The sequence below is a fragment of the Cajanus cajan genome, chromosome 4 (assembly GCF_000230855.2).
Source record: "Cajanus cajan strain Asha chromosome 4, NIPB_CcT2T_4, whole genome shotgun sequence".
Lineage (NCBI taxonomy): Eukaryota > Viridiplantae > Streptophyta > Magnoliopsida > Fabales > Fabaceae > Cajanus > Cajanus cajan.
Genome location: NC_138520.1, coordinates 6,098,211 through 6,110,864, shown reverse-complemented (window position 1 = coordinate 6,110,864; position 12,654 = coordinate 6,098,211). Strand labels below are relative to the sequence as shown.

The 12,654-nt window shown below is 36.4% G+C and overlaps 1 protein-coding gene across 2 annotated transcripts; it reads left to right on the top strand.

Annotated features, from left to right (window-relative positions):
* Nucleotides 1-501: 501 nt before the first annotated feature.
* LOC109802734 (uncharacterized) lies at nt 502-12,654 on the top strand. Of its 2 annotated transcripts, XM_020364141.3 has the most exons (6): nt 502-658; nt 762-1,000; nt 1,105-1,363; nt 2,015-2,194; nt 12,097-12,252; nt 12,386-12,654. In XM_020364141.3, exons 1-6 carry the CDS (start codon nt 647-649, stop codon nt 12,548-12,550), a joined length of 1,011 nt encoding a protein of 336 aa, XP_020219730.1. In that variant the 5' UTR covers nt 502-646; the 3' UTR covers nt 12,551-12,654. The 2 variants fall into 2 exon arrangements, with proteins under 2 accessions (XP_020219730.1, XP_082930123.1); XM_083073997.1 differs by lacking the exon at nt 2,015-2,194.

Below are 12,654 nucleotides of genomic sequence, written 5' to 3'. Positions count from 1 at the left end.
GTGATATAGATAAAATTATAGATTTAAATTAAGATGTAGTCATTGTAATTGTTATGAATAAAAAAATCATTGGTTGAAAAAATTATTTGTTAAATTAGGTGTAATATCATTAAATGAAACCATTATTTAACCCATTCAAATCAAAGGTGCTTTTGAAATAAAATATAAATTTATGATATTATTAATAAAAATTAACTACTTCAACTATTTTTATTGATCTTGGTGAATAAGTTATTTAGGATTAGAGAATATTACATCATCAATAACTTCTTTCCCACAATAATTTTTGTTTTACTTATTTAACCGGTAAATTATGTTTATACATTACTTTGACTTTTTTTTTTTACAAATTGAACAATTCTAAGTATATCATAAAAGGTTTTATTTTAAATTTTTAAAAATATATAATAATTTTGATGCATCTGGTATTAAAGAATTTTATATTAATATAAGATTTGGTAAACATGGCTTATAGGAGGTTAATCTGATTTTTTTTCAAGCGTAATTAGCCAGCTAAACCCTCTGACCACTTCTCTCGCCATGTATCTCTCGAGCTTTGAATTTCAAACAAAATTTATGAAACGAAATTCCTTTCACTACACTCTTTTTCTTTGGATCTTTTCTATTTTCTTCACGGAGATCTTAGATGGAAACCAAAGTAAGCTCTGGTTATCTCTCTTGGGTATCATGTATTTTTTCAAAGTTAGCCGTGCATGCTTTACATTTTACACCCTTATAACTGTTTAATCATTGTTTTACAGGACTTCGTGGATGTAAAATCCATCAAGAAATTTCCATTAACAATAAGGTTGGTAGTTTTAGTTGTCGTTGTGGTTTGTGGAATATACATTTGCGCAATTTCTTTAGAGCAAAAAGGTGTACGCCCAAGTACCAAGTTGTTAGACGTCACCGTTTTCAAGCAGCCATGTAATCATTCTTCTGGGGTGGGACAATGGGAAGTACCTTACTTGCATTATCCAGAACCCAAAACCTTTAGTAGGTAACGTATTCTTTCTTATATATTGATGAGAATCTATTGGGTTGGTTTGTTTATATATGTATATTATTTATAGAATGAATGATCGACGATTGTGCTTTGTGCAGAGAAGAGTGTGCTTGCAATCCTGTTCTGTTTTTCTGCATTGTGTCAATGCAAAGATCTGGGAGTGGTTGGTTTGAGACATTTTTGAACAGTCACATTAATGTAAGCTCCAACGGAGAAATATTTTCGGTAGGTAAAAGAAGGGCCAACGTTTCTACGATTTTGGAGACATTGGATAAGGTGTATAATCTTGATTGGTTTTCTAGTGCTTCCAAGAATGAGTGCTCTGCAGCTGTTGGCTTCAAGTGGATGCTTAATCAGGTAGACACCATTATACCAAACGACACAACTTAAGGTAAAATAATATAACAACTAAATAAACTTCTCAACTATTTATAGAAAAAAATATATAAAAACTAAAATCAATTCAATTTCTCTAAATTAGTTTAATTTAGGTGTTTCAATTTTTTAAGACGTTGGATGAAAGTGTTTACAAAATAATTAAGTATACAACTTGATTTTAAGTTGTGGGATAAGATACATTTATTTTACTTTTTTATTTTCTTCTTTTTAAGTATTTAGAAAAAAGTTTGTCCAAATAAAACTTAGATGTACTTTTTTAAGTTTTTTTTTGTGTGTTATCCTTCAATCAAAGTTAAAGTTTCACTTCAATAATTTATCTTAATATTGTGATGATTGGAGAGAAATATAAAAAATACACAAGAAATTACATCTAAATTTTTTTCATGTACTTTTGAAAATATCCTCTTATCATAAATGTATTAATGATCAACGTAAATATTTGTTTCAAGTGTTTTTAAAGTAAATCTCTAATTCTACTAAAAAAAATAACATCAAAACTATTTAATCTAAGCATTTTCCTAAGGTTAACTGTGTGCTATTTGATAATCTATATTGTGTTAACATGTTTTTTTTTCAATTTCCAAATTCTCATCACTTCTCTCAATAAAGGATTTGTTGACGTATCACGAAGAAATTGTAGAATACTTTGAACGAAGACGAGTTTCTATAATATTCCTATTCAGAAGGAACTTGCTCCGTAGAATGATATCAGTGCTAGCGAATTCCTATGACAAAGATGCCAAGCCACTAAATGGAACCCATAAGTCTCACGTTCACTCTCCATCGGAGGTCTCTTTCTATCTTTTTCTTTCTTCCTATAACAAACATATAGGAATTCATGAATGAATTTGCACAAAACCTGTGAAACTTCATAAACAGACCTTCCATAGAAAGAATGAGAAAAGATAGAATTGGAAGAAAAACTGTTTCATCAAAATGAATTTGAGTTAATTGAATTACAAAGTTATCTGCCTCTTTATATTGAGAGTCAAATTAAAAACTGAAAATATATTGTTAACAAACTATATCTATAGTTATAACAAACTATATCTAAGATCCCCCCTCAAGCTGGGAGTAGATGTTGGACATTCCCAGCTTGGAATACAAGAATTGAAAAGCTCCAGGAGAAAGAGGTTTGGTATATATGTCAGCAAGTTGATTTGCTGAAGAAATTGGGAGAAGTTTGATAAGTCCCTACAAAGCTTTCTCCCTAACAATGTGACAATCAATCTCAATGTGCTTGGTGCGCTCATGGAACACTGGATTTGCAGCTATATGAAGAGCAGATCTGTTATCGCAGTATAAAGTGGATGGTTGAATGAATGAAACACGAAAATCTTGTAAGAGGTAAGTGAGCCATTGTAGTTCACAAACGACACTAGCCATGGCTCGATATTCTGCCTCAGAAGAACTTCTAGATACTGTGGCTTGTTTCTTCGATTTCCAAGAGATCAAAGAGGATCCAAGATACACTGCATAACCGGTTATGGATCTTCGAGTATCAAGGCAACCTGCCCAATCTGAATCACTAAACGCCTTTAATTGCAAAGTGTTTGAGGCAGGAAAAATCAGTCCAGCACCTGGAGAACTTTTGATATATCTGAGTATTCGAGAGGCAGCTTGTTGATGAGCAGTTGTGGGACGAGCAACAAATTGGCTGAGATTTTGAACTGCATATGTGATGTCAGGTCTTGTATTTGTTAAGTATATGAGTCTTCCAATAAGCCTTCTATAGGAAGAGGCATCGCTGTCACAAAGTGGAGAACCAGAATGTTGATGCAGTTTGGTGGTGTAATCATTTGGAGTAGACACTGGTTTAGAACCAATCATTCCAGTGTCACGAAGGATATCTAAAGCATATTTCCTTTGGCAAAGATTAATGCCAGCCTTGGTTCTAGAAACTTCAAAACCAAGGAAGAACTTGAGATCACCAAGATCCTTGATTTTAAAAGTCAAATCAAGCAAATTGGTAATGGTTTTGATTTCAGTCAAGTCATTTCCTGTAAGAACAATATCATCTACATAGACCAAAATAGCATAAAAGATTGTTGGTGATGCTTAAGAAATAAGGAATAATCTGTAGCACATTGAGTATAACCATGAGAAGACAAGAAAGCTGAAAGTCTAGCATGCCATTGCCTACTAGCCTGTTTTAAACCATATAGTGACTTTTGTAACTTACAAACCATCCCCTGTTTATCTTGATACATACCTGGTGGAAGAACCATATAGATTTCTTCATGCAAATCTCCATGTAGGAAAGCATTATTCACATCTAATTGCCTCAAATGCCATTGTTGAGTAGCAGCCAAAGCTAACAACAATCTGACAGTAGTTAATTTTGCAACTGGAGAAAACGTATCTAGATAGTCTTGTCCCTCTATCTGAGTATACCCCTTGGCCACTAGTCTAGCCTTGTACCTTTCTATCTGCTCTATGTTTTATTTTATACACCCATCGACACCCAATGGCATTTTTATTTGGAGGGAGCTCTGTAAGAACCCAAGTGTGATTTGATTCGAGTGCCTGAATTTCTGCATTCATGGCTTGAATCCATTCAAGATGTTTGGAAGCTTCGTGATATGACTTAGGTTCAGTTTGCTAACTCACAGCTAGAATAGCATTTTTATAAGATGGTGATAATCTACTATAAGAAAGAACAGTGTGAAGAGGATATTGTTTACCCGAAGAGTGAGTGGTTACAGTTGAGGATGGTAGTGTAACTTGAAAGTCTTTATACTTGCTTGGTATACATGACTGTCTAGAGGATCTTCTTGGAATAAAATTTTCATCAATAGAAACAGGTTTAGTTTGTGGAAATTGTACAGGTTCTGCAGAATTGGCGGCATTATCATGAAACACTAAATCAGGTCTATGCGGTGTAGGTAAAATAAACAAAGGATTAGGAGAATTATTTTTGATATAGGGAAAACAATCCTCATAAAATATTACATTTCTAGAAACTGTGATAGATCTATTTTTGAGGTCATAGGTAATGTAACCCTTTGTGTTGGGTTTAAAACCAAGAAAAATAGAAGTAACAACTCTAGGGTCAAGTTTCTTTCGTTGTGCAGTCAAGGTGCTTACAAAGCACAGACAACATATGAGGTTTGAAACAACTTTTCATACGGAGAGGATTGATTGAGGAAAGGACTAGGTATGCAATTTATAAGAAGAGCAGAATGCAATAAGGCATAAGACCAAAAGACAGGTGGCAAATTAGCTTGAAACAATAATGATCTAGTCACATTTAACAAATGTTGGTGTTTCCTCTCAACAATACCATTTTGTTGAGGTGTCTCAATGCAAGATGTTTGATGCAAGATACCAGTTTCTGCATAAAAATTCTGCATGATAAATTCTGAACCATTGTCAGATCTAATCATTTTCACTTTCATCTCAAATTGTCTTTCTACATAAGAAACAAAATTCTTAAGTATACTTTGCGTCTCAGCCTTAGAGCTCATAAGAAAAACCCAAACATATCTCGTGTGATCATCCACTATTGTAAGAAAATATCTATGACCATGCATAGAAGTAATAGCACATGGACCCCAAATATCAACATGAACAAGAGCAAATGGGTCAATGAATGAGAATCACTATGAGGAAAAGAAATCTTCTTCTGTTCAGCAAGATGACAAGTTTCACACACAAATTGTTTATCCACAGTAATAGAAGGATAAGATTGCTTCAACATTTGCAACCTATCAACAGAGGGATGTCCAAGTCTATAGTGCCATAAATCTATTGCCCGTTTATTACAATTGAATTTAAGATTATTAGAGAAAATTGAGTCAACTGTAGTTTGAGATAACATAACTTTGTTTGGAGTTGGTGAGTCAAAAAGTAGCTTGTCGAATTTGTAAAGACCTTCTTCCAACTCAACTGTACCAATCATCTTCTTGTGGTTCATATCCTGTATGAAACATTTGTTAGACACAAAGGTCAACTTATAAGGCATTGAAGCAACCAGTTTTGATATAGAGATCAAATTAAATTGAAAGCTCGGTAAGTATAAGGCATCATCGAGATAGAAATTTGTTGAAAAGCAAACAGTGCCTGCATGTGTAGCTACTACTTGGGATCCATTGGGTAATCTGACCATAATAGGAGTTATTTTTCTATATTTCGAAAACAAATGCAAGGAAGAAACTACATGATCTGTAGCCCCTGAATCAAGGATCCATGAGTCATCTTGGTCTTTGTTTGCTTTATAAGTTAATGAGAACACATTACCTATTTGAGCATGTGCCTTTTGAGAAGCATTGCTGGAGGTACCAATCTGATTGACATGAGCAACACCAGAGGCTGCATTATTCTGTTGCTGCAAGAGAGTCATGAGTGCTTGGTATTGCTGAGTAGTAAGCTTCACCCCTTCTGTTTGTTTGTCATCTATTTCAGCTACGTTTTCCTCTTTAACAGCAGTCACATTATTGATTTAAGAGTGAACTGATTTGTAAAACTTATGACCTGGAGGATAACCATGTTTTTTTATAACAATCATCCACAATATGCCCATTATTCCCACAATAGGTGCATATGTTGCGGAAACGTCTAGCAAATTTTAAACCAAAAGCAAAACAAGAAAGAAAGAACACCAAGGATTTAACGAGGTTCAGCCAATTATGCCTACTTCCTCGGACACTACCAAATATATTTCACTAAGAAATATTACAATAGAGAGAGAAGAGAAAACTACAAGCCTTAGAAGTTACAAATGAACTTGTAGTTGGGATGATCTCAAAGTGAAGGGAAGGGTTTCTATATATAGAACCTAAGGCACTACACATTCCCAAACCTATCCAATGTGGGACTAATTTGGCCACATCAAAAAAAACTTTTTCGATGTGAGACTAAATTTGCCACACCATATTCAACAAATCTCCACCTTGGCAAATTTCATATTTTCAAATCTCTCATCTTTGATAGTGTCTACCAATGCAGTCTTCAAATTTTGATAATATTAATCAAGTCCAAACAGTGTTGGAACTTGATTGAATCTACTACCTTTGTCAACATATCAGCTGGATTCTCTGTGGTCCTTATCTTCTGGATAGCCACTCCACCTTCTTCGATAATCTCTCTTATGAAGTGGTAACGAACATCAATATGCTTCGTCCTTGCATGGTAAGTTTGATTCTTTGCCAACATGATTGCACTTTGACTATCACAATGCACCTTCACATGCTTTTGTAGAATTCCTAATTCACCAAGCAACCCTTGAAGCCAAATTGCTTCCTTCACAGCCTCTGTCAAAGCCATATACTCTACCTCTGTTGTAGACAAAGCTACAGTTGACTGTAAAGTAAACCTCCAACATACCGGTGCTTTTGCCAAAGTAAAAACATAGCTAGTAGTTGATCGACGATTATCCAGATCCCCAGCATAGTTAGAATCACAATATCCAACCATATTTTGACCATCTTGTTCCTGCTGAAATACCAAACCAACATCTACAGTGTTCAGAATGTACCGTAGAATCCATTTCACAGCTTGCCAATGCTCTTTTCCTGGATTATGCATGTATCTGCTCACAACCCCTACTGCATATGAAATGTCAGGCCTTGTACACACCATAGCATACATTAAGCTTCCAACAGCGCTAGCATATGGAACTTTAGACATGTAGGCTTTCTCTGCTGCATCTCTTGGAGATAAATCTGCACTGAGTTTAAAATGAGAAGCAAGTGGTGTACTAACAGGTTTTGATTCATCAGATATGCCAAAACGTTTTAGTACCCTTTTCAAATACTCTTTCTGAGTTAAACAAAGTCTTCCCAATTTTCTGTCTCTACTTATCTCCATGCCAAGAATCTTCTTTGCTTCACCAAGATCCTTCATTTCAAATTCACCATTTAATTGAGTTTTTAACTTCTCAATTTCCTCTTTGTTCTTGGAAGCAATCAACATATCATCAACATAAAGAAGAAGATATATAAAAGATCCATCATGCAGCTTGCGCAAATACACACAGTGATTGTACTTGCTCCTTGTGTACTTTTGCCTCAACATAAACTTGTCAAATCGTTTGTACCATTGTCTTGGTGATTGCTTCAATCCGTACAACGATTTTTCAAGTTTACAAAACATATTTTCTTTTCCAGCAACCTTGAACCCTTCAGGCTGAGTCATATAGATTTCCTCCTCCAAGTCTCCATGTAAAAATGCCGTCTTTACATCCATTTGAACCAGTTCCATATCCAATTGTGCCACCAAAGCCAACAGAACACGGATGGAAGAGTGTTTTACAACTGGAGAAAACACCTCATTGTAGTCAATTCCTTCCTTCTGAGCATAACCTTTGGCTACTAACCTTGCTTTGTAGCGCACTTCTGACTTGTCAGGAAATCCATCTTTCTTTGCATATACCCATTTGCACCCAATTGCTTTCTTTCCCTTTGGAAGATTTGCTAACTTCCAAGTCTGGTTCCTTCTAAGGGACTCCATTTCTTCGGACATGGCACTTCTCTACTTATCTTCTTCTGAACCTTTGACTGCTTCAATATAAGTGGTAGGAATGTCATCACTTGCAACTGGAGATGCATAGGACACCATATCAACATAACGAGCAGGCATTATGGTTGTCCTCTTTGGCTTTCTTAATGCAATTGATTCAAGTTGCTGTGGAGGTTCTTGGATATGAACCTCTTCTTCATCTGACTCCTCATCTACCATAGGAGTTTTTTCTTCATCATTTGCTGGAAAAACAATCTTCCTTTCAAACTCCACCTGTTTTGGAGTACCATCCTTCTTTTGTTTTGTTGCCACCTTTCCCAACATGGTAGATTCATCAAAGGTGACATCCCTGCTAATGATTGTCTTCTTGGTCTCTAGGCACCAAAGACGATATCCTTTTACACCAGATGCAATCCCCATGAAAATTGCTTTCTTTGCACGAGGATCCAATTTTGACTCCTTATCATGATAATAAGCAGTGCAGCCAAATACATGTAAGGAATCATAATCTGTAGCAGGTTTTCCGAACCATTTCTCTAGTGGTGTTTTGCCACCAATTGCACTTGATGGTAGGCGATTGATAAGATGACTCGCATATACAACAGCTTCAGCCCAAAACTGTTTGCCCAATCCAGCATTGGACAACATACACCGAACTTTCTCCAGCAATGTTCGATTCATGCGTTCTGCCACTCCATTTTGTTGTGGTGTGTGCTTGACTGTGAAGTGTCTGACAATGCCGCTTTCTTCGCAAGCCTTCTTAAATGGATCACTCGTGTACTCCCCACCATTGTCTGTTCGAAAATGCTTGATCTTTCGCCCAGTTTGGGTTTCCATCCTCTTTTTCCATTTAAGGAAAATTCCAAGCACCTCATCCTTAGTCTTCATTGCATACGCCCAAATTCTCCGGGAAAAATCATCAACAAAGGTGACATAGTAGTGGTTTCCTGCCAATGATGCTATTTTTGAAGGTCCCCACACATCAGAATGAACATAATCCAAAATACCTTTAGTATCATGGATAGCTGTTCCAAAATTCACCCTTGTCTTCTTCCCTTTGACACAATGCTCACAAAAGTCCAATTTGCAAGCCTGAATATTTTTCAACAATCCTTGTTTCATGAGTAAATTCAAGGATCTTTCACCAGCGTGTCCCAGCCGCATATGCCATAACTTGGCCGACTCCAACTCCTTCTCGTCACTGGATGCCACTGCTGCAGTTCCAATAATAGTAGTACCTTGGTAATAGTACAACCTATTATTTTTCCGAACTCCTTTCATTACCACCAGAGCTCCAGAGATTATCTTCATTACTCCACCTTCTGCGTGCACCGTGAAACCCTTCTCTTCTAAGGCTCCCACAGAAATGAGATTTCTTGATAAACTCGGGACAAAACGAACATCCTTCAAAGTTCTGATTGCTCCATCACGATTCTTCAATCGAATAGAACCAATCCCATGTGTGGTAAGAGGAACATCATTTGCTGTATAAACAACTCCTTCTTCTAGTTCTCTGAAATCATAGAACCATTCTCGATTAGGACACATATGATTGCTGCATCCCGAATCAAGAAGCCAAGCACTAGAAGAGCTGGTTGAACCAGAAACAGCAAGTGAACAATCTGAGTCATCAATATACTCAGCTACATTTGAATCTGCAACAGTCTTAGATTGACCTTTGTTTTTTAGTTTAGGACAATCTTTCTTCCAATGCCCCTTTTCTCGACAAAAGGCACACTCATCTTTCCCAACTTTAGCCTTCGACTTCGATCGCTTCTTCTTTCCTTTCGCCTGGATCACCGGACGTCCTCTTGCAACCAAAGCTTCATTAGCCTTCTCTGAGCTATCTTTTTTGTCTTTTCTCCTCAGTTCATAGCTGTATAGGGCTCCGCAAACTTCATTTAGAGACACAGCAACCTTCCCATGGAGTAGAGTTGTTTCCAGTAACTCAAACTCTTCAGGAAGTGATCCCAACAACATTAGGGCAAGATCCTCATCTTCAAAAGTCACGTCCAGGTTTAACAAATCAGCAACAAGCTGATTAAAACTAGTGATGTGATCATTCATTGTGGCACCAGGAATGTAAGTGAACCGAAACAGCCTTTTCTTCATGTGAAGTTTATTCTGACTGCTTTTCTTCAAGAACTTTTCCTCCAACTCCGTCATCAACTTACTAGCAGAGGTCTCTTTGCAGAATGCATACTTCTGCTCTCTTGATAAGCATGACCTTATTGTACCACATGCCAATCGATTGAAGGTCTTCCAATCTTCCTCTCCCATACTTTCTGGTTTCTTTCCTTCAATTGTAATGTCTAGACCTTGCTGAAAAAGAGCATCTAGAACCTCACTTTGCCACATGCCGAAATGACCGCTGCCATCGAAAATCTCTACCATCAACCTTGGATTCCCACTAACAGCTCTTTGCAAAATGCTTGAAGAAGCATTCAAAGTTGATGATGTAATTCTAAGTGGATTTTCTTCGTTTGCCATCTCAGCTCAATTCGAAAAGAGTGTTTAAAATTTGCTAAATGTCAAATAATAAAAATAGGTCCAGGATTAAGGAAAAATTTTCTGATGTGCCGACTATAGAATACCTACAGCGCACAGAGCATAGTGTTTTTTCCTTAAAATAACCTGGCTCTGATACCAATTGTTGCGGAAACGTCTAGCAAATTTTAAACCAAAAGCAAAACAAGAAAGAAAGAACACCAAGGATTTAACGAGGTTCAGCCAATTATGCCTACTTCCTCGGACACTACCAAATATATTTCACTAAGAAATATTACAATAGAGAGAGAAGAGAAAACTACAAGCCTTAGAAGTTACAAATGAACTTGTAGTTGGGATGATCTCAAAGTGAAGGGAAGGGTTTCTATATATAGAACCTAAGGCACTACACATTCCCAAACCTATCCAATGTGGGACTAATTTGGCCACATCAAAAAAAACTTTTTCGATGTGGGACTAAATTTGCCACACCATATTCAACAGCATACTTTACCACTGCCACTGTAATTGTTCGAACCTCCTCTACCAAAAACACCTCTGCCACCAGTTCTTCCTCCTCTAAAGGATGAAATATTTTGGGGATATCCATTCTTCTTGTAACAGTTTTCAACTCTATGATTCCCTTTTCCACAATACGTACAAGAATTGAATGACTTAGAAGATGTGGCAGCATTAATCACACTCACCTGTCCAAGTGAATCATTTGTATTCAACTGCCTCTCTTGTTGAACAGCGTAAGAGAAAACTTTGGCAATTGAAGGCAATGGTTCCATCATCAATATATTCGATTTCACTGTATTATATTGATCATTGAGGCCTCTAAGAAATTGCATGACACAATCTTGTTTCTTTCTTTCAATAACATTTATTAAAGCATCACATTTGCACTTAGATTTACATACACATACCGGATCTGGTCTATAGCTCTCTAACTCATCCCATATAACACGTAATTGTGTAAAGTAGTCAGAAATTGATTTGTCACCTTGTTTAATTGAAGCTGCATCCTGCTGTATTATCCATCCACAAGATACTCTGTCTGATTGAAGGCGAAACAGAGTGTACGATCCAAGAAACTACCATATTGTTGCATCGCTTCCAGGCTGCATGAAGAGTATCACTTTTTGTTGGTCGCTGTATCGATCCATCAACGAACTCAGCTTTATTTTTCGCACTCAACGCAGTAATCATCGATCTATTCCAAGAATTATAATTGGTTGAATCAAGCACCGGTGAGACCAGGGCTGAGGCTGGATTCTCACCTGGATGAAGATAATATGGGCTATGAACATTGAGCGATTGGTCTTTCTCAACCATGTCACTCATGATGAAAAAAAAGGTGAGACGTAACGGCTAAAGGGAGAATGCAAGAATCAAGAACAAAAAGAGAGTGGCGCAGCAGAGCTCTTCAATTGAAGAGCTCTGATACCATAACAAACATATAAGAATTCATGAATGAATTTGCACAAAACCTGTGAAACTTCATAAACAGACCTTCCATAGAAAGAATGAGAAAAGATAGAATTGGAAGAAAAACTGTTTCATCAAAATGAATTTGAGTTAATTGAATTACAAAGTTATCTGCCTCTTTATATTGAGAGTCAAATTAAAAACTGAAAATATATTGTTAACAAACTATATCTATAGTTATAACAAACTATATCTAAGATCCTATTCCCATAATTTGTGTTGATTTCAAAATTGATTTAGTTCTGCTTGTGCAGGCTAAAATTCTTGCCAATTATAGACCACAAATCAATATTACATTATTGATACCAGAGCTAAACCTAACAAAAGAGACAACAACAAAAGCCATTACATATTTTAAGAACACTCGCCACATTGTTCTCTACTACGAGGATCTCGTCAATAATCGCACGGTAAGGACACATTGTGTTACTTAAACCTTAAACGTATGTTACAATCGTGTGTGTTCTTTTGTATTTTGCATGGGTGTTTGCGTGAGGGTCTTTGATGGTTTTTCTAAACATATTTCAATGTTTTATATTTCAGAAACTCAAGGATGTTCAAGAATTTCTAAAAGTGCCATACAGAGATCTACAGAGTCGTCAAGTAAAGATACACACTGCCCCATTAACGCAACAAATTGAAAACTGGGATGAGGTCAAGAAAGCGCTGACAGGGACACCATACCAAAGGTTTCTTGGAAAAGACTAATCCAATGTAGCAATTTTTTTTTCATAAGATTAGACCAACATTTAATGTTCCTATATAGCTTGTACATGTAAAAGATTTTGTGACTAGGCATAAGATTATTTCAA